General features: G+C 40.2%; 1 protein-coding gene across 1 annotated transcript in view; it reads right to left on the reverse strand.

Moving 5' to 3' along the window:
- LOC6725616 (midnolin homolog) overlaps positions 1-21,981 on the reverse strand; it is a 31,331-nt gene that overhangs the window by 6,714 nt on the left and 2,636 nt on the right. Inside the window, exon 2 of the mRNA XM_002106587.4 lies at positions 6,790-6,877. Within this exon, the coding sequence (XP_002106623.3) occupies positions 6,790-6,877 (88 nt within the window). The remainder of the gene's footprint in view (positions 1-6,789; positions 6,878-21,981) is intronic.

Here is a 21,981-nt window from a genome sequence, read left to right on the forward strand (position 1 = left end):
ATACACAATGGCCAATTGTCGCGCTTTTGTTTCAGCTTTGAATCCCACATAGTTTCTCCTTTGTTCGGCGAAAGGGCTTCCCCTCACTCAGCTCATTATTGATAAATATTTCAGAGTGAACTGCATTTTGTACCACTGTACAATAGTTGTAATCATCAAAGTTTCACTGTAAACAACTTAAGGGGCGCCAAGTGCAAATATGCCTTTAGTTCGATTAGAGCTGATTGCAATAAAGAAATCCGCTGAACGAACAACAACGGCAGGTGATTTCCTTAGCCAATTATTACTCATGCCCAATGGCAATTAAAGCGAAACTAATAATACCCATTTGTAAATGGCAAAAAAAAAAGCAGCTCTGGAATTGCCAATCGATTCACAGAAATGATAAATATAAATGAGTATGCACATAGAAATAAATATTATATATGGCTGTGCAATGTGGGGAAAAGGTAAGTCACTTTCGGAATGTTATCAATGGAATTTTTCACATTTATTCGCGTTCGGAATCCGATCTTAATGCACAGATTTCTTTTTTTTTTCAAGATACATATATATATATCAGTTACTTCCGTTTCACTTTTAACAGCTCTGTTAACCGTTCTGTTATCCGCAAAAGAAGATAAACCGGATTCACGGAAATCAAGTGACTAAACTGAAGTTCTTGTATTTCCGTTCACTCCGTTGAGTTATGAACAAGAATGCCATACACCACTTGTTGACACATCAGCGCGATCTTCAAGTAGACGATAACTGGGATCGGGAAGGGCGGTAAGTAAGCTAAGGTGATGCAATCTTAGTGCTGGACTGGATGAAGATGTTGCGGATTGAAGATGTCGGGCCAAATGATAAAGATGTTTGGCACCGGTATTGATGATATCGCACGAAGCACACAGGTTGCTTGCTGCGATGACAACGGCAATTAATGAAGATATTTTCTGAAATTCAGATAAAGAACATTGTGCTCTCGGTACTTAATAATAAACGTATATGTTGGCAGTATCCTTCCGTAGAATGCTGTGATTTATTTACTTTGCACTAAGACCTTTTGCCAAAAGAGGTTCTGATCTTGCCGCTCCATAACGAGTTGTGCGCCATGACGCCACTCTTAATGATGATCATCGGTATGAGAACACCGATAAATGGTAACGTCTCCGACAATGAGGCATCATCCAACATTCCCGATAGCACTGCACATTCCACAGAGTCGAGTGAAGTGTGTTCCGAGATAAGTTCTCCGAATTCATTGAAGAAAGGCACATAGACGGAGATAGGATTGGGCTGGTTGGGCCAAGTTCCGCAGACAAAGACGAATAGAACTGGTTAATAACCTGCGCACACACCATGGCTTCTTCGGCATCTGTTGCTCATTCTTGAGCACTTCCATTGCTGTTTTCCGTTTCTTTCTCTTCTGGCCATATTCTGCTCCTTTCTTTTTTGGCATATTGCTTTTTTTTTTTTTTTTTTTTTGGTGTCCAAACATACAAAGGACGCATAAATTCGAGTGGTCACACCCAATGCACTGGGCAACCTAAAAGCAGCAGCAGTTCACATTGTTGTCATCATTTTCGCTGGCCGTTCTTCTTCTCATATATAACCATATCATTTTTTGGCTTTTTATGAGCTTTCGCATCTTTGTTACTTTGTCTGCTGCATCTGCTTCTTCTACTTGTCATACCCCATTACCATCATCACCATCACCATCATCATCGGCATTGGCATCATCATTACCATCCTCGATCCACCACATACCATGCCCCATCCTCCACAACCCGTCGTCGTGTTATCATCGCTCGCCCTTTGTTTGCCGCTCGCTTTTGTCTTTTGGCTCGTTGTTATGCGACGACTTGCAATTAAAATCATTTTCATAAATCTATGCAGCCTTCACTACCACCACCCCCCTCCGTTTTCCCCACTGCAGCTGACCATCACGGCTGAGAATTGCCAAAAAGAAGTCTCGAGTCCGAAAAAAAGCAAATGCAATTAATTTGACAGGAAAACGCCAGCGCATCATTTAAGCGACATAAATAATAATAAAACGAATCGAATCGAAACGAAACCACTCGGGATGAGTCTGGTGGTGGGTGTTTCTGTTTTTCTGGGGGATTGGGGGATGAGGGCTGGGGGAATCCCCTCTGATTTCTCCTTCCCTGTCACAGTCGGTCATGGTGCACGGTGGAACTGACAACGCCCACCCACTTGATTGTCACTGCTGCCAGCTCTGCGTTCCATACAGTATACACTCAATACGACGGACAGCAAGTGACATGTTTTTAATCAAATCAAGTATATTCTAGTCATAAGGCTAGCAAATATGTTTTATTTATAATTAGCACTATAGATCAGAGTAGATCATATTTTAACAGATGTTTATTTTTATTTTATTTTTTTTTTAACACCAATACTTGCTCGTGATTTTTCCACTGTGCATTTTCTGCAGATGACTTTTGTTTGTTGTTGATTTCAACGATTTCTCTTGGCAACGAAATCGAAAATAATGATAAAAACCACAAAAGGTGGCCCCCAGGGTGCAGAAAACATACGAAGAATAAAGGAATGACACAAATCTGCGGGGATTATGATTGAGCTGTCGAAAAAACAGTTCGCAAGGTGCTCCATTCCATTCCATTCTTCCACTGGGACATCATTAAAGAATGACTGAAAATCGATGTGATGTTTTCCAAACTATTACTGCGTATTTTTAGACACTAATAAAGTTTATGTGCAAATTGTGAAAACATTTGCGTATCATTCGGAGCCAACTATGAAAATCGAAAGTGTCGCCGATGCCACTCATCTCTCCTTATAAATATATCTTATATATTCCCGAGTATATAATATGCCTTCTTTTTGCCCATTTGCTATAATAAACTTTACAGAATATTATTACTGCTAATAGCAGCTGAATTTTTGGCTGTCTGCGATGTGTCAAGATAAAATTGGAGCAATATGCAAATGTCGCGGCAGACAAATGGCTATAAATATATATATGTATATATATATAGGCTGTGTGCAGTGTTGATCCCAGATAATTGGCAAATAACTTTGCATTATTCTTGCTTAGATGGGGATCGAGGATTGAGATCTAGAGAGTTATGTACATATATACTCGGATGACTTTGGTGACCCACAAGAGCGGTCACCTTGCCGGCTTACTCACTCGGCCATTCAGTCAGTGGTGTCAGTAAATCGAGAGATGTCTCCATCAAATCAACCTGTCACTTGTTAACACACATTTAACCCAGCGAGCGGGCGAACGGGGGCAGGAGGAGGGAGCGGGCGGTAGGATCCAAGGGGGCCAGGCCAGGAGGTACAACAACACCTGTCCCAGGTTGACAAGCAATCGCCACCGAATTGCAATGTTTCGGTTCACTTTGCCTCTTGCTTTCGGCTACTCTGTGCTGCTAATTAGGAGGCAATGGCATGAGGTGGCAAAAACAAAAAAAAAAATAAGTGAAATAAAATACAATACTCAAGCATCGTGAGTCAGGGGACAGTGAGATATAGATTCTGGACAGCGAACGGCGGCAGAGGGGCACAGAATGGGAATACAATGCTCCTTCAGGCACTCCTTTCACATAAAAAAAAAAAAAAAAAAAAAAAAAAAAATTCTTTGGCAGAGAAAAGAAAAAATCCCTGAAGTTTGGGGAAACCAAAAAAAGATTTACTATGTGAAAAACTGTTTTCAGAGAGTATAATATAGAATTTAGAGCTTAATAGTTAAGTGAGGAAGAACTAGGAAGAACTATTTGTGTCCAAAGATTGGCTCTAGGTCTTTTCTCTCAGTGTTGGCGTATCACACCTTTCTGGAGTTTTGGCAATTGGCAGACCGACCCCCTCTAATTGCAGTTCCTTCATCCCTCGCCGTGTTATTTATTTCGTAAATTTGCACGACAAACAACAAAAGCCATTGCCAAAAACAAAAATAAAATTAACAAAACAGCAGAAAAAAAAGTTGAAATGCAAAAGAGACGCAAATTGTTAATTGGCTATTTAAACATTTATTTTTTTTTTTTACTTCGTACATTGCAATTTCATTTTGTTTTGTAAATAAATTTTAATCAGCACTTTTTATTGACTTTTTTCACCAACTGAGAGACAAAGAAAGACTCGAGTTTTAATTTCGGCTTTCTTCGAAGAATTCTCGTCTAGTTGATTTTACTGTTTCCAGAAAATGTGCAGCTTTATTAGGGCCATAAAAATGTATTTACTTGCATAATTTTATGGCAAGAGAGCAGCCCAACTCAGCTCAAGTTTTTGAATATTAAAGTGTTTTGGCTATAAATCTTTTAAACAATTAATAATGTTATGTACGCATTGCTGTAGCCGGATGATGTAAATGTGTTATGTATCACCATCCAATTGTACAAATGCGTATATGTATATACATACATATATAAGAATGTTTGAATATAAGCATATGTAAATTTAGGCTTTGCAATCGTCTCTTTGGAATTTTTATGGATTTCTCGAGCACGCCAAAATATTTCTTTGTTCACATCACAAAAAATTGCATGAACTTTTATATAGCGCGTGTGTTTTGAATGCAATACGAAATGCAATAAATATATGGCTAACAAATGTCCATCAAAGTTACGTATAATAAAAAAAAAACAAAAATGAACAATGTTATTCCAAAAAATAAAGGGAATAAGCCATTTTGTAATCCACATCTGGTTTTTTTTAATCTATATTTTGCGGTAACATGTCAGTTTTCAAACTCTTGTAAATTCAAGTAACTTTTTCTCGCAACCAAGTGACAAAATTTGAGTCTAGATTTTAACTAGTTTACAAGCTAACTCTGTCGTCATCTGCCTTTTGCCTTTTTCCTCATGCGCAACTTGAACCAATTCCATGTGAAAAGCCATTGAGACAATGGAAAAGGTGGGGAAAACAGCAATATGACACAAAATGCACAAATGTTATTAAATAGGTAAAAATAATAGACAGAGAGAGAAAGATAGAGAGAGGGAGAGAGAGAGATTGAAATGGAGCAGCTAAGCTAATATTGATATAAACGTTATGTGGCACTGTTGGCCAGTTTCAGGTGAGACAGCTGATTGCCTCACCAGGCGAATTGGTGTCGCCCCAAAGCGGCAAGGGAAATTCCAACTAAATAAAAATGGAAATAATTTAAAAGAAACAGCAAAGCTTTGTGTGTTTCCAATATCATTCTAATCAATGAAATAATTTCTTCTTATGTAATTTGGTCAATTTAAAAATCTTTCGACTGAAACAAACACTCGATGCATCGTGTCCATGTGAAGCATTCAATTTAATAGCGTATTTGCCGTATGAGCGCATTGACAATGTTGCAAATGGTGGACAGGCAACCTGTTGCTGCGCCAGCATGTTGCAATGCCCACAGCGGTGTCACGCGCGGGATTTGCAAACAAAGAGATTGGTAATACGGTGTGCAGAGTGCGAGTTACCCGAACCAGGTTAAAAGAAAAAAAGTAATCCCGGCTCATAACTCAAACGGTAAACAGTAAATCAAACGGAGCAAACGCCGCAAAAAGAGCACGACAGAAAAGGTAAAAAAAAAAAATGCATAAAAAGCTAAGAGACAAGTACTAATGCTCAGCATTAAACTGAATGAGACAACAAACTCTTTATGCAACGAATTACTTGTATAAAAAAACTTCTAATATGATACAAAAAGTGCGAGTGTCAAATTAAATTGCGTTAGCAACTATTTTTCTACCCCGCAGTGTAGACGATTATTCCAATCCCTTTGTTCATACCAACTCAGTCGCGCATACAAATGCTAACTTGACCTTTAGATTGTGCTGGCGTTTAAATTAAAATTGGCTAAAACTTTCTCATTGAAAACACGCACTGTACATTGACCGACGAAAAAAAAAAAAAACAAAAAACGAAAATTGAAACCAAAACCTTCAAAACTCGAAACCAATGACCAAAAACCAGGAGGAGGAGAAGGGAGAGAGCTGAAAAGCTGAGCAAATTTGGTGAAAGATACAAAATGATTGTCATGCCGATCGTCAAGCGATCGTCAACTTCAACTTCAACTTCAATCGACTGAAAAGGTTTCGCCGGCATTCGAGGCATAAATTGAAGGTAAAATGAAGCAAAAAATCAGGGGCGATACGCTTTTCAATAATACGAGTTGAAAATTCAAATGTGTATCCTTTTAGGAATATGTCTTTTATGGCTAAAATAAAAGTACAGTGAACACTCCCGTGAAAGGCCATCGAAGTAGGCTAAACCAGTTGTGTGCGTGTGTGTGTAATAAAAACGAATATGTAAATAAATTTAAATTCATTAATGTCAAACAACTTTGGCAACGACAAATGACGATCGGTGGAAGCAACAAGAAAACGATGAACAATAATCAACAGAATTCGAATGAGAAACGGAATTAGTCGAATTAGTCACAGTCACTTTGGCTGGGGGCGAAAATGATTAAAATTCCTCAGGTAAATAATATCTAATCTTCCCATATTGATTACTCATTTCGAATTGAATAAGATTGCGGTTAGAAAAGAGAGTGTATCGCACAGCGGACTTGATTCGGGCTTTAAATTGGGGTCAGGGTTACGCGCTTGACACTTAAATGACACTTCGATTAACTTGATTCCGAATCGCGTTTAAGCTGTACTTTCTCCATAACTCAGGGAATTTAAAAAAATACTTATTGAAATATGCCTTTACATATTTGAAATATATAGACAGTCATTGGAGGAGTGTTCATAAAATTGCATTTATATCCAGCAAAATTCAATTCGATTTTCACTTATTTAGTAGTTGCTTTATTGGATGCGGTCGACTTACCAATAAACCAGTTTCCACATTTGGTATCAAAATGATCTTGGACCCGTCCATTAAGTTGTGATCTCTGAGCGTGCCATCCTGCAGTTCTCTGCAAAAAATAAAAGAAAAACAATCATGTTCATTAGAAGGGTGCTGTCAAATATTATCATTAAATCAATAAACGGTTTTTGGGGATAAACGAAGATAATCTAAACAGTCGAAAACGATAAGCGAACAATCAAAACATCCGCTTTAAAATGGCAAACAATTTGAAAATAAAGAAGTTAAGCAGGAGATAAAGAAGAGAAGCGGAAAAAAGGTGACGATTCAAGTTTATTCAAATAACAAGAGGCGTGCGCCTTCCTTTTTTTTCATTATTAATTTTGGTTTTAACTTTTCTCGATACAATAACACACTAACAATTGGGATAATGTGGCCGTATTAATGGATAATATAATTCATTTGGCATTTGGTTTGTTTGCTTTTTATCAGCTCAGTTCTCAGTTCTCCCTTTCTTTTCGCAGAACGAAAGCGCTTTTTCGATAAAAAAAAATAAATAAATAAATATAAGTGCATTTTTTAAGGCGTTGATTTGCTGCTGTCAGCACTTTTGCATGCGTAATTACGCTTTTTTGCGACATTCGAGTCAATTTTTTCGGAGAATCAACAAACGATTTCAAATAAGCACAAACAATTCAATACGATCTCCACCAATTCAACATGATACCGATATTTATTTTGATTATATTATGATAAGCTACCGATATAGCTACTATACCCATCATTACTATATCAGAATCAGAATCAGTCGTTCTTCTTCCTTCGTTTTACCCCAGTTTCTTATACAATGTACACTTTTGCAAATGCGAATTTAAAGTTAAAGGCGCACAGGTAAGAAATTAAAAGTTCAAGCACTTTACAGGTTTGCTGCCTTTTCTCCGCTGCTTTTGGATCAAAAAGCATTGGGGCCAGCCAGTTGATTTCCATTCCATTTTTCGTTCTGTTTTCTGCTCGCTTTTGTTTTATTTCATTTTTGTTTCACTTTTGCACTGTAATGGCTGATTTTTTGTCGTTGTTGTCTGTCTGTCTGTCCGTCTGTCGCTGGAGTGAAACAAAGTCAAAAGTTAAATGCTGTTGACACTTTTCAGTTGCTGAATTTCAATTGTTTTCTTTTCTTTCCTTTTTTTTTACAATTTTTTTTTTTTTTTTTTTTTAATTTTTGGGCATTGCATTTCGCAGGTGTTAAGAGAGACAAAAACATCGGTAGCAATTGCAGCAGCAGCGGCTATAACAAAACGCCAACAGGCACAGACAACAAATAAACAATAAACCAACATTCAGCCGCATATTTGTTTAATTCCGTTTATTTGGATTATAATGCAAATATGAGAAACCGAAATCGAGAGGGTCTTGAGAATTAACTGCAATAAGAATTGTATTTCCATTATTTGCATTCTCATATGTACGAATGTGCAATGCACGCTGAATTTCTAAAGGGCAAAGGCGGGATCGTAGATTACGGATTGCGTCTTTAAGAATTGCACAATACATACATTCTTTTCCCGTTGAATAACTATTTTCTATCCTACAACTTATAATTTCCACATACGTATATTGTATTAAAGATTTAATTGAATTGAATTGAAATTTGATCTGTATCTCTGTGATTTCTATTACAATTTTGGTCTTGCCTTCACCGCAAAGTACAGTTGCCACCGTAGTTTTTTCGGCACCGAAGCAAGTCTGTCGGCATATGGCAACCCAATATATACGTACATTTTACACGTGTGTCTACACAACACATTCAGTTACAATCAATGTCGGGCCTATATATAGATGGCGATGCATTTGTTTTGGCTAGCAACGCAAAGTGGCAAAGCCACAACAGAAACGAATAAAACGCTGATCCGAAAACATAAATCGAGCAATGGGCGGTGGGTGGGCAGTGGGTGGCGGTGGTACATACATACAAACATATGTAAAAAAGTAAAGTGTACACTCATTGGGTGGGGGAGAAACCTTGCCGACCGCTAGGAACCACACACAAAGGCTGGAGAAGAAGAAAGGGGATCGGTTGTTTAAAATTACTTAATTGTATGCTTCATCGCAGGCAGACGAGGAGATATCTTTCGTCATGAGAGAGTTGGTCAAAACACACAAAGAGATGCCGAGCAGACAGATCTACGAAATAGCTAACAACAATGACTATATTTTATCTGCTGAACTACAGTTGCTTTCAACACACTTATTGTTAAGCGCTTGAACTAAAAACGGATTATGATAATATCATTAGCATAGGCAAGAAGAGGAAAGTGCTATATCTAATGTTACTACAATATTCATCACTTTCAATTGATATTATTGATTCGCTGCTAAAAAGGGCTCCAATCAAACTAAAGAGCAATTTGTGTTTTTTAAAGGTATTTATATGTACGCATTATTATATATGTTCATGAAAATAAATATTGAATATAAACAAATAAATCGAATTTATTTTATTGATACAATTTTCACCACAGCTGCATGTTGTGCGGCAAAGAGAAAGAGAGAGAGAGAGAGTGAGCGGCGATCAAGCGAGTTGCGGCGAATTTGGTGGCGATGCGGTAACCCCGGCAACAACAACGACCATTAAACGAGGCGAGCGTTTAATGACTGCATGCATGATTGATGAATTGATAAGATTTGGTTAGTTGGCTGGCACGAAAAGCGAATTTGGGTCAGCGAAAGGGGCGTGGCACGTCGGCAACGGCAACAGCAGCAACAACAACAAACGCTCCGGTTGCACGCAACGCTCAACTTTCAACACTCACGCACACACGTTCGCATGGATACCGAATAAGAAAAAGAAACTAAAAACAAGCACAACCGAGAGACAAACCCCTCACCCCTCCCCCCTCCCCACTCATCCAAAAAAACAACCACTGAATTTATTGCAATCTTAACAAAAATTAATGTTTCTCCATTTTGGGGCTTCTTCTAACGCATAAAATAATAATACATTTAAAAGAAAAAGCATCGACAAAAGTATTTGTTTTTTAATGAATTTAAAGAAACGTTTGAAAGTTAAAATTATCTTAGAGATACTATTTGAAATTGTTTAACCAACATTGCCTATAGCGTTACGTAACGTAAGGAGCATAGCGTAACGTGTCTGTGATTTCTCACCTCCGACAGCAGCAACATGTTGCAGCGGCTGCAGGTGCCAGAGCAAGAGAAACTCACCACAGCGGCAAGTAACGTAACGTAATAAGAGAGAGAGAGAGAGAGAGAGAGAGAGAGCGCGCACCGAAAGGCAAAATGGGAGATATCCCATTAAAGAGGCTTTTTACTTATTTATATATTTAACAAGGAAAAAATATTGAAATTGAATGGCTTGCGAATACTAGTTGAAAATACAAAGCAATGTATTGGGCATTGGTGGGTTTTTATTTAATATTATTTGTTTATGCAAATTATAGACAAAATAAAAGCAAATATTATTAAATTTAACTTTTTTTTCGATTTATAAAAGCCACGAAAAGGGTGTGTGTGTGTGTGTGTGTGCTGAGGTGTGGCTGTGTTTGGCGGAGTGTGTGCGTGTGTTTCTGTTTAGGCTTTTCGTCTGCGGGGGTGTCTGTGCTTCGGTGTTGCTGTGTATGTTTAGTCAGCATGTGTGTGTGTGTGTATGTGACTTTACGCAATAGGCAGCAGATGACGCCGACGGCAAAAGCGACGCAATATGACGCGACGATGGCCAACAGCAACAACAACAGAAACGGCAGTAGCAACAGCGAAGGCCAAACGAGTTGGCTCGGTTGCTGGGTGGTTGGGCGATTTGGAAAAGGGGGTGGTGGGGGTCGGACGGGGGGCCTGACCCAGACAGACAGGCTGGAAAACTGAGGCGAGGAAAATGCAGACATCAAACTGTACAACCAGTGTTCAAAGTTGAACGCTCTACACCATAAAGCAATTAGAATAAACAAGTATTTATTATGGAAATTCAGTTATTTCCATTATAATTCCCATTTCACCAGACAGTTTTTCAGTCAGAAATTTTGTAATTAAAAGTGAATCCCAATCTTAAGTTTTCAAAAATAATTGCATACATATTGGCGTTTAGAGAGGATTTCTTACAGAAAACTAATTTGATGTTTTAAGAACTTTTAATATATATTTCAAGATTTACTCTTCTTCGTTTTACCTAATTGTTCAAAAAATGCATTGCGCCTCGTTCCATTTGAAAGAGCAGATTTCCACCATGAGCCAGCTTCCTTTCTCTCTTGAAAAACCTGAAATACCCCTATAGTAACTGAAGCGTAGCCGATAAGAAGGTGGCAGCGTGACACCCGCAGAGATCAGGGGTAATATGGTAGGCTATGGCATGCTACCTCCACGCTCTTCACACGATCTCCTCCCTCGTTCTTCCCCTTTAATTCGGAAACCTTCCCCCTCCCCTCCCCAGCCAACCATCGACGGAATATAGGGATATATACTTTAATAGGCCTTTGGTGGGGGCATCGGCGTTCGGCATTTTCCAGCTATGTAATTTCAAACCGGGAACCAAGTGAATTGCCCTTTGTTGTCATAAAATTCCACCACCTTGCCGTATTGCAAACGCTGTGTGCTGGTGTGTGTGTGTCTATGTGTGTATTGGGCATGCTGCGTAAATTATCATGTTTACTGCCTTCAAAGGAGGACGGGAAAAGGAAGAAAAAGAAGGTACAGGGATTGAAGAGAGAGCATCACACACACACACGCAAGCAGGCGACGCAAGGACTCTCTGGCCATCTCTCTCACTCCTTGGCATCCTCTCACTTGCTCCTTTACACATGATGGTTTCGTAGTCAGTGCACAAGGGTAAAAGCCTAAACAAGAAATCAACGAAATAAACTGAAAGCCAGCTTACTCCCGAAGCATTTATACCCATTTTCTAACTTTTTACCCCAATATATCGATTAAATCTAAAGTAACTACAGAATTAACTGACTATATAGAAAAACCGCTAAGTGAAATGCTTAGAGGTTATGTTTGTTCAATATTTTATCCTTCAAAAATAATCTCTATGAGCCACCAAACTGGAAACCTTATTGAAATACCCTTCGCAAGGGTATAAAAAAGTAGTAGAGGGGGTGTGGAAAAAGAAGAAGAAAACCTCACATGGCAAAGAGGAAAGAAGCAAGAGAAAACGAGAGAGCGTCGCATTGAAAACTGCACCGAGCATTGAAAATGAGCACGAGATTTTCCGCCAAGCTGAGAAAAACCCAAGGGAAAACGAGTGGCCAAAAAAAAAAAATAAAAGAATTAGAGTCTGCCTTGGTGTGTGTGTATCTAAAAAAAAAAAAATAAAAAAATTCCACCTAAATGTCTGGTCAACATTTTTGGGGCTAACAAAGGGAAGTAAACGGGGGCTGGCGTTGACTGACTAACTGACTGATGGGCAGACTCCCCATCGCCGAGTCAAGGGCAACTGTACACGAGCCCTACAGCCAACCGACCAACCCACCAACCCACCCACCCAACGCCACTTTAACCGAAAAGGAACGGAGAATAGAGAAATTCAAGAAAAAGACTCTTGCACGAAAAGTTCAAGATGAATTGCCAAAAGAAACTATAGTACCTAACTCACATTTATATAGATACATATGTATGTACGCACCAAACTTCATATAGAAATCCAAGAAAGCAACGCTCTAAAGATATCAAAAAGATAACCACCAAGACGAATATATAGCATATCATCGTATCAGAGGGTTGATATCTATGCGGTCAAAGTGCTGCTGCTCCCCCATAAATTCCGGCATTATTCCCACCCTTTTTACGGAAAAGAAGTCCAGCGGAAACCGAAACTCTCTCAACCATTAAACGATTGCATAACCTATTCAGTATTCCTTATTCTTGCTTGGTCACTTGTTTCCAGTTCCATTTCCATTTCAAGTTCAATTTCAACTTCGATTTCAATCTGCCGTCCCTTTCACACGGAAATGTCATAGATATAAATTTGATTCGTTCTCTAATCTAGTTTCAAATAGAGACAAAATTTGATATATTTTACTTTATTTTTCTTCTCGTTTGCTGGCTATGCTGATAGAGTTTTTTATGTTATCAGCTTCTCATTCGAATTTTTATTGAATTTCATTTCGTTTACTCGACTTGCTATCGGAAAAATAGAAACGCGTTTAACGAGAATCGGTTGAACAACAGCGGAATCTGAGAGCCCGAATAATTTTCGAAGCTGACGAATTATTTGCCAAAGATATGAGGAAGTATTTCGTATTTCTCATATTTGCTCGACTACGTCTAGTGTGTACTCATGTGGCAACAGATACAGATACAGACTGCACAGCTGCAGATAGAAACGTGTTAATTAATAGAATTTTAGAGGCTTCTTTGCCGCTCCAGCTGTAGATATACACTTTTCGGTGGGTTTTCGGCAACAACATGTGATTGAAAGTGGGCCGTCAACTTTTTCACAGATACAAATGACATGTGTGCCGGGGAATGAAGATACAATATACATATGTACTGCAAAGTGACACTTGGATGATCCATTGGATACAGTGGTGTTACGAAAAAGGTAACAAATAAAGGGGAAATACAAATCCAATCTCTTAATGGCATTTTACATTGCACATTTCTTTTTGACGAGATCATACAATAGTATTTTACCCTTACCAAAACATTTAAAGGCTTCCCTTCTGGTTATTCAAATTTTCGGTATGGATACCATAGAGAAACGAAAACATTTAGATCCCTATCCTCTTTTTCGACCTGCACCACCGACTGACTGGGGCTCTTTTTGTGGGGTTGAATGCAACGATTGCTACCCCTAAAGGCCACTTTAAAGTCAACTAATCCTAACTTTGATTACTGTTGGGCGGCACAAGCACATATTCATTCATCTATCTATGTATGTATGTATGTATGTCTGTATGTAGTAGGCAAAAATTGGGCACACCCACATGGCCATAAAAAAGCGACCGCCACAGCCTGGTGCACCATCATCAACACCAGCAACCACAGCAGCCACCACTTTGGCCAAATAGAGGCAAGACCAAAAGAGGGCGGTGGGCGGTGGGCCATGGGCGATGGGAGGGGCAACGGGAAACGGGAAACAAAAAAACACAAATTTCCAGACCAGCTTTCACTTGAGCGAAGCTTTTCCTCCTTCAGCCGAACCGAACCACCCACAAAGAAACTTGGGGTTGCAACCACCGACCGGCCAGCCGACCGAACGTCGCTGTTGCTGATGAGTTTCATTAATTTCCGGACGAAAAGCTGCACCACCATCACACCACAGGGGAGCAAGGGCCAACGGCAGAAGGGCCAGGATGTGGGCCTGGAACGCCCCTGCGACCGAAGCTGGTGCTGACCATATGCTCTAGACCCGAATAGGTAAGACCCTTACACTTGCCCCAAATTAGGGTATACTATTTAGGGTATATTTAGTAAATGTTTAGCCAAACGGGGATTACTAGTTAGGTGTGATTATCTAACAATCAATAGATTATAGATTTGCGTAGCACGCTAGAATAATTTGGATGTTAATCAAGATAGACAAATATACAAGTCTCGATTCTCGACTTATCCACAGTTGATTTGTTGATTAAAATGCCCGCATAATCATCAGCGGTATCTATGTGATCTGATCCACCCAACGGTGGGTGGTGAGCATCATCAAGGCTGTCAGCTGCAGTTTCACCAGCATTAAACCAACCCTCCTCCCAAAACGCCCCTTTTAGCGATTTGGTTGTGGAGCCCAGCCAAAGACTGTGAGGGAAAAGTCCGTGGCAAAGGGTTGAGCCAGCTGGAGAAAACCAGGAGTGTGGGCTATTTATTATGAGAGAGAGGCCTGAAAAATCGATGGCAACAGCTGAATCGCAGCTTTGTAGAGTCAACACTTCGCATTTGCATGCGCCAAAAGGGGGGCGTGGCAGTGCTGGAAGAGCAGGGGCGGAGGGGTGGAGGGATGGAGGGGACTACAGGCAGCATCCATAACAAAGACAAATTAAACAAAGGAATCGACGAGAAAGGGGGGGTGGCAGCAATATGCGGGGGATAGACGGAGGATCGACGGCGGCAACAAACAACAATGAGAAATCACAGCAAGCGACTAAAAATAGCAAAAAAGCAGCAAAGCAGCAAAGCAGCTAAAGCAAAAATAACATCACGCCCCCGCACATTGAAAATTCAACGCGCCCCCTTTTCCGCCCACTCTCCGCAATCGTGAATCGTCTTCTAGCAGCACAGAAATCGGCAAATGCTTTTCTAATTTCGAACTATTGATTCAGAAGTTTCTATCTACACTACATCTGAACTAACTATACTATGTTAAATGCGGCGCAATTCAGCGGCAGGCATTTGCGAAAGGGCAAATAATGAAAGTGCTTCAAAATCACAGAGATAGCTCTAAGAAAAAGAATTCGAGTGTTCATTAGATTCTTTATTTATTAGGATCTAAGCTCATTTAGTCAGCTAAATCAATCTAAAAAATGGGAGACTGTTAGTCATAGGGAATCATAGGGTATCATCTAATATTATATTTTATTTATAGATACATCTTATCCTATAAAAAAACCCATACCTCATAATTTTACATACAAAAATACACCATCTTAAGTTGCTTTTGCAGTGATCACTGTAGCCGTATGATAGATAAATGTTAGTATCTGAAAGGGGAGACGCATTCATTGGATCTCTGCAACAACAACAACGATGGCAACAACTGCAATAACAGAACATCAACGAAAACAGCTTTTTTTTTTGCTTGTGTGTGTGTGTGTTTGTGGGGGGCTGCGCGCGCACACAAGCAAACAAAACCCACACACACACGCACGCACACAGAGAAGCTTAGCAACAAAGAGCAAAGAGAACAATTGCCGGCCGGCCGAGCAAAACTGTTGATGGGAAAAAAAACGGAGGGGGGGGAGCGGTAGCGGCGGAGGCAGCAAGTGGGTGGTGGGCGATGGCGGGCGGTCGCGTGAGAGGGAAACACTTCTCTCCGATGACGTTATTGATGCCATAAGTTGTTGTTTTTTCACTCAGCGCTTTTTAATGATCATTTTGCACTGAAACCAAGTGCAGCTTAGCTTTCTAAGTAACTTTCCTTTGTTTCGTTTTTATCATATGTATATAATTATATGTATATTTTCTTTCAGATCGATGTAGCTACCAAATTTTTCCATTCGATTGTGGTTGCTACTCTAATGTAACGCAACTATTTTCGAGAATTTTATTTCAAATTGCAAATTTCATTAACATCGGATCATTTGTTTTCTGTGCATCGAATTCACAGTTTGAACGAGTGTATGCGCAATTGAAAATTAGAATGAGTGTGTTGTTGCGGTGTGTGTGGGAAGCTGCTGATGATGATGTTATTTAGATTCCCCCTCGATTTGAAAGCAAATGCATATGTGAATGAAAAAACCAGAATCAAAGAATAAAGCGAATGCTGAATGAAATCGTTATTAAGGGGAGAAAACAAACGGGTAGATAATAAAGAGGAAGTCGTCAAAGAAAATCAATCTGCAAATAATTAGCGAAAAAATCGAGCAAATCTAATGGATGGACGAATCGGAGTTTTATCTCCCCAAAAAGCATAACTGAGTAGATATATCCGCTTTGAATATCAATTCCCTTGACTCACATAAAAAAAACACTACATATTTCCAACTATACAGTTTCAGAACTTCCTGTTTTCCCATTTCAACCGCTTTCTTGGCCTTTTTGCATTTTTGTTCCTAAAATATTCTATTCACTTTGCGGGCAAACACCGTTTCTTTGTCTTTTTGCACTTTGTGCACTCTTTTTAATGGCTGAAAATTTCGTTGAAACTGCAGCTAAAGGTGTTGAAAACAACCGAAAGAGTGAAAGAATCGAAAATGAAGAAGCAGAAGAAAAAGGGATATTTTAAAGCCTCTCGGTTAATCACCGGCAATCTCGATTTGCGTTTTTTTTTGGGCATAAACAATGATTTTTTGATGCGTTCGTTACTACCTCGGCACTTTGGTGGTTGGTGGCTTTCTTGCTTCTTGTGGCTCGACGGTGGTGCATTGACACATCACCCAGCCAACCACTGAAGAAACAGCGGGAAGAAAGAGTCATTGGTCTGGGCCATAAATAGACGGCGAATATGTTTCGGGTATTTCGTGGATCTTCTACCTTCTCTTGCATGCAATTTGGCACAATTAAGGCGAGTATCTGCCAGATACAAGATATAAAACGCAAACACCCCGCACAACAACCAGCAAACATGCAAACGTGCCGTTAGCTCAGATTTGGCCACTATTTAATTTTGTATCTTGCAGATACACACAGACACACACCAATACACGCACACTTGCTCACCCAACTAGGCATAGGCATTAGATACACACAACCGCAGCACCTTAAATAAACTTAAAAGACGGCGACCAACCACCCAAAACAGCGGAGCAAAGCCAACCACCCACCCACCCACTAAAATCGAGACCAACCCATCAAATGCACCACAAGAAAGCACAGCAGCTTTAATGCTGCAAATATTAAGGATTCTTAAATGGGTTCGCACATTCTTGCGAGCAAAAAAAAAATCTAATTCTGAAGGATTCATGTCTTAAGCCTTTCAATGTGCTCAAGTCTAGTAATAACCTTTGAGGGTGCAATTTTCTCGCAGTGTATGGCACCAGACCATCCCATTCATTCAACATTTAAACCGAAGCGAACTGAACCGAAGCAGAGCAAAATGCGAACGAACTAGCAAACGAACATCCTCCCGATTCTGCGATGTTTTCTATTTTTAATGCCCGGCAACTTTGTTGCACCGAGAGTTTTCAGTTTATTCTAATAATTCAGTGGGTGGAAAAACGCCAGGCTGCAGTGATGGGAAAATTTATTGAATGCGCCAGCAGCAACGCTGAAAAACGCTGATGAACCAGCAGCAGAAGAGCAAGAGCACGAGGCATGCGGCATGCGGCAAGGGGCAGGAGCGGCGAAGAAAAAGAAGCATTGAGGCGTGGCGCCATCTAGCGCCGAACAAAGCCAAGGCTAAGGCCTGAGGCCATAAACAAATGGGGAGTAAAATGGGGGGGGGTGGGGTGTTGGGCACTGGGATTGAACAAATAACGAAGGGTACAAAATGGCAGCCAAGGGCCATTTGGAAAAAGGGGGCGGCACTTGTGGGGCTTGGAAATTGGCCAAAGGTGAAGGCGGGGGGAGTGGTGCGGGCGGGTTGAGGTCAGCAGGGAAAGGGAAAGGGAAATGAAAGGGTGGAGCCGAGATGAAGCAAGAGGAAATGCGAAAGCAGGTGATGTGAGCCGGTGGTGCTGATGGTGGTGGACTGACTCTGACTCTCTGCATATGTATATGTATCCATATCTGTATCTGTAACTGTGTGACGTTACTTTCCCAGCAACGAAACGAGTTTTCACACGCACACCACCGATGTAGAAAGGATGTTGCGTTTAGGCCGGGCCCAAAAAACGTTGCCAAAAGACATCATACCAACATGATTTTAAATTCCAAAAAATGAGTGCACATTATGACAATCTTGAAGAAAGAATCCATATTCATCGAAAGTATTGAATTAATATTGATTTAAAGAAAGTAATTTCGCTTATGTTGGTTGTTTAAGCGTATTACTTTTTAAATCCTGTGCATTTACATTAATTAAAGTTTCAACCAGGAATGCTACTTGATGTTGTTTTCTTCTTTCCAAAGTTTCGACTAGCTTTGATCCATTTCGGTTCTAAATTTGGCAATCTGCTGATCAATTTTGGATGGTTTTGCTTCGGAAAAGGCCTTAAAAGTGCGGAAGACTCGATTGAAGTGGGGAGCCGAAGCGACCAAGTTGGCGGCGCGGGAAAGAGCAAGGAAGTGGGGGGTGGGGAGCAGAGCAAGTCTTGTGTAACCTAATCTCCGTGGAGAGAGGGAGAGAGAGCGCGAGCGGCGAACAAACACAGGCAAACAGAGAGCAGACAAATAGACAGGGGAGACAGAGAGACAAGCAGACAGACAGAAAGAGACGGCAAGAGGCAAACAATGAGCGAAACAGCAAAGCAGCAGAGCGAACAAAGCACGCTTGTCCATATTCCAAACAAGATCTCCTCTTCTCGCCGCCTAATCAACAACGTAAAAAAAATAAATAAAAATGGAAATAAAAATCAAAATAAGCAACGAAGAACTGCGCAGCACAGACCAACAAAGAAAACTGCCTCGTTTTTTTTCACCCTTAACCCATGACGACAAAACAAACCCAACCCAGTGAAGTTTGATCAAACATGTCAGATAACAAAGATCATTTCGGCTTGCCGTGAATTTAAGAACCTTTCGTAACTGAAACCATAAAAGCAGTACCACCAAAGCGAGACGGATGTAGGCAGAGAGACAGAGGCAGATAGATAGAGAGAGCCACTAAGGCAAGCCCCAAAAAACGCGGCCAAAATCCACCACTTGGCCCAAGAAACTCAACTCAACACGCGTCAAGAGGCCAAAACTCAACATGTGACAAGTAAAAACATTACCAAATTCCTATTTAAAATATTATATTATAATAATATTTAATTTAATAAAACGAAGTACTTTATAGCTATACCAACTATGTTCCAGTTAGACAAGTTGGAATGTAAAAAAAAAAAAAAAAGCACACGCGCCGCTAGTTGATGACGTCGCCACGGTCAAAGAGGCCCCGATTTTTTGCGTACTCCCCGATGCCCCCCACCTATTCGCTCTTGCCTTAAAGTTAAAATCGTAAATAGAGACAAGGAAAAGGCGCATACTAAAATTAAAACTGTTGATAATACACAAGCCCCAGGGCCATCGAAATCATAGGTGGTGCTTGCGTGTGCGTTGCGGTTCATATTCAATTACGTAGCTCTATCTGAAGAACCCTAAGGTGACATATGTATGTATGTAAGTATGTATATATGTATGTATATATGTAGTATAGGCCGGGAGGTTGCGTGGGGAGCGCAACTTGGGCTTATGTCATGCCACATACATAGAGCACACACCTTGATAGTGCGCTACTACTAATCGGGAATGAAATGATGGGTTTGAGGGGGGAACGAGGGGTTCGAGGGGGGTACAGCCTGATAGGAATGGGGACATCTAATCTGTTTGCATTATTCTGATACGACATCATGTCTCCTCTATGCGCAACCGGCGGCACTCGGTACAAATTTCATATTATATCGTACTTCACTAACAGGTATTACCTATTTGAAAACTTTGCTTCTGATAAATAGAAATCTCATTGTTTAATCTGAGAGCATCTATATAATTAGCTTTCCGTTTGTGTTACTAGCAGCACATCAGTGTTATGTTACATTTGTGTTGGTTGGACTTGAAATCCGGTTTCTTGTTTATATGGAAACAGTTCAGTTCGGTTGCGTTCAGTTCAATTCAGGTTTCTTTCACCACCACGTGTTAAAAAGGGTTGATATTGCCAAAGACAAAGGAACATAACTTTGGTTTAAAATTTCATATGTTATCTCTTCCAATTTAATATTAACTATTATTTAAACTATTCAAAACATAGAAATGCTTTAAGAATATGTTTGATATTTTAGATATTTTACGTTTTCATCACAAACCACGTGGTTTCGTAGGGTTGAGAGTTGGCCCTTTCAATGGATACTCTCCTGCTTTTCCATCGTTTTTAGCATTTGGTCAGTTTCTCTGTGGTCGGCGACCACCTTTTTTCCATGCCAGTGCTATTGGATAGTGGATTTGGTGACCCGGAGATTCGCGTTTGGGTTTGGTGGTGTTTGGACGGACGCCTCTCGTCATTCATTTAACATCCAGCTCGGATGGTGGTGACTTTGCATGCAGCACGATATTCTCATTCCCATTCACTGATGTGTGCAACATTTTTGCCCTTTCGCTGCCCAGACACGGCAAGAAAAACCGATGCGGCAGAGTCAAGCGTTTTAATTCAATTTTAAAAAATTATTGAATGGCAAAAAAGATCAAAAACAATTTTAGTAAAGAGAGGAAGTCAAACCTAAATGTATCCATAGCCATTTACGGAAAATTGCTAAATTGCATTTGGTTTGAAGAATATAAATGGATTTTACAGGTGGATGTTGCTTTCTTTTTCAGATTCAATATAAAGCTGCATTTTTTTTCTGTGTACGCTTCATCTTTTGCCTTGGCTGATGCTGCTTCTTCTTACTCTTCTAGCTGGTGGTGGCTTCTTCTTTCTCCACTTCTGTTTCGGCTTTTTCTGCGGGTGTTTTTTTCCTTCTTTCTTTTGGGATTGGAATTGGTGGTGTGAATAAGCTTTTACCGAAAGGCTTTTTTGCTTAGGCTTAGGTGGTAGGTTTTTCCGCATCACTCCGTATATATATGTATATATATACATATATATATTATTTGGCGGGGGTGGCATCTATGGCTTCTTCTTCTTCTTCCTGTGCTTTTTGTCATTCTTCTGCTTTTTGCTGTTGTAGTAGTTGCATTTAGGGTTATAAGCCAACATATGACATTCAGACGAATAAGCGCATGTAGAAGGGGCGAGGAGGAGAGTCCATTTTCGAAATGTCCGATAAGCGCAGCCTGCCAACATCATCATCGAAGAAGAAGAACAAGAGAGATGGAGAGGTGGAGGAGGAAGAAGAAGCATCAATTTGATTGCAGAACAAAGAGAAGCAGGCACAAAAATCTCTGCCACACACACACACACATGCGCGTGTAAAACACAGAGGAAGATGAAAAAGAACTTCAAGTGGAGGCAACAGCACCAGCAACAACAAAAAACGAGCGGCAAGAGATGAGCGTTGAAAAAAAAACCGTGACGCCATTGCCCATTTGCTTTTGTTGCCCTGCTGCAAAGTGGCATAAAACAGATGCAACAACACGGCGAAAGAGGAGGCAGAGGGAAGAACAAGAAGCGAGTGAAATTCTTATCAGTCAAGTATTTTTTTTTTTCGATTTTTTGTTGTTGTTAGTAAAGCCCAGACAAAGGCGAAGCAGGCAGAAAATGAAAAGAAGAAAAAGAAAAAGGGGAAGGGCAGTCACTCCTCTCAATTAGAAATCTATTTGCAGAAATAAACGCAGCCGAGCAGAGAGCGGGATGCAAGAGAGAAAAAGCGAAGGAGACAAGAAGGAGAGAGAAGCCCGCATGGTTGCGAAGCCTCTGTAATGCACCAACACACAGCTGCACGCAGTGCATGTACAAAAACCAAGCCAAAGGAATGCAGGCCCTTCAAAAAATCACTTTTGACTTTTCAAAATCCTATTTTGCCGGATTTACCAGTC

This window comes from Drosophila simulans, chromosome X, assembly GCF_016746395.2.
Source record: "Drosophila simulans strain w501 chromosome X, Prin_Dsim_3.1, whole genome shotgun sequence".
Taxonomy (NCBI): Eukaryota; Metazoa; Arthropoda; class Insecta; order Diptera; family Drosophilidae; genus Drosophila; species Drosophila simulans.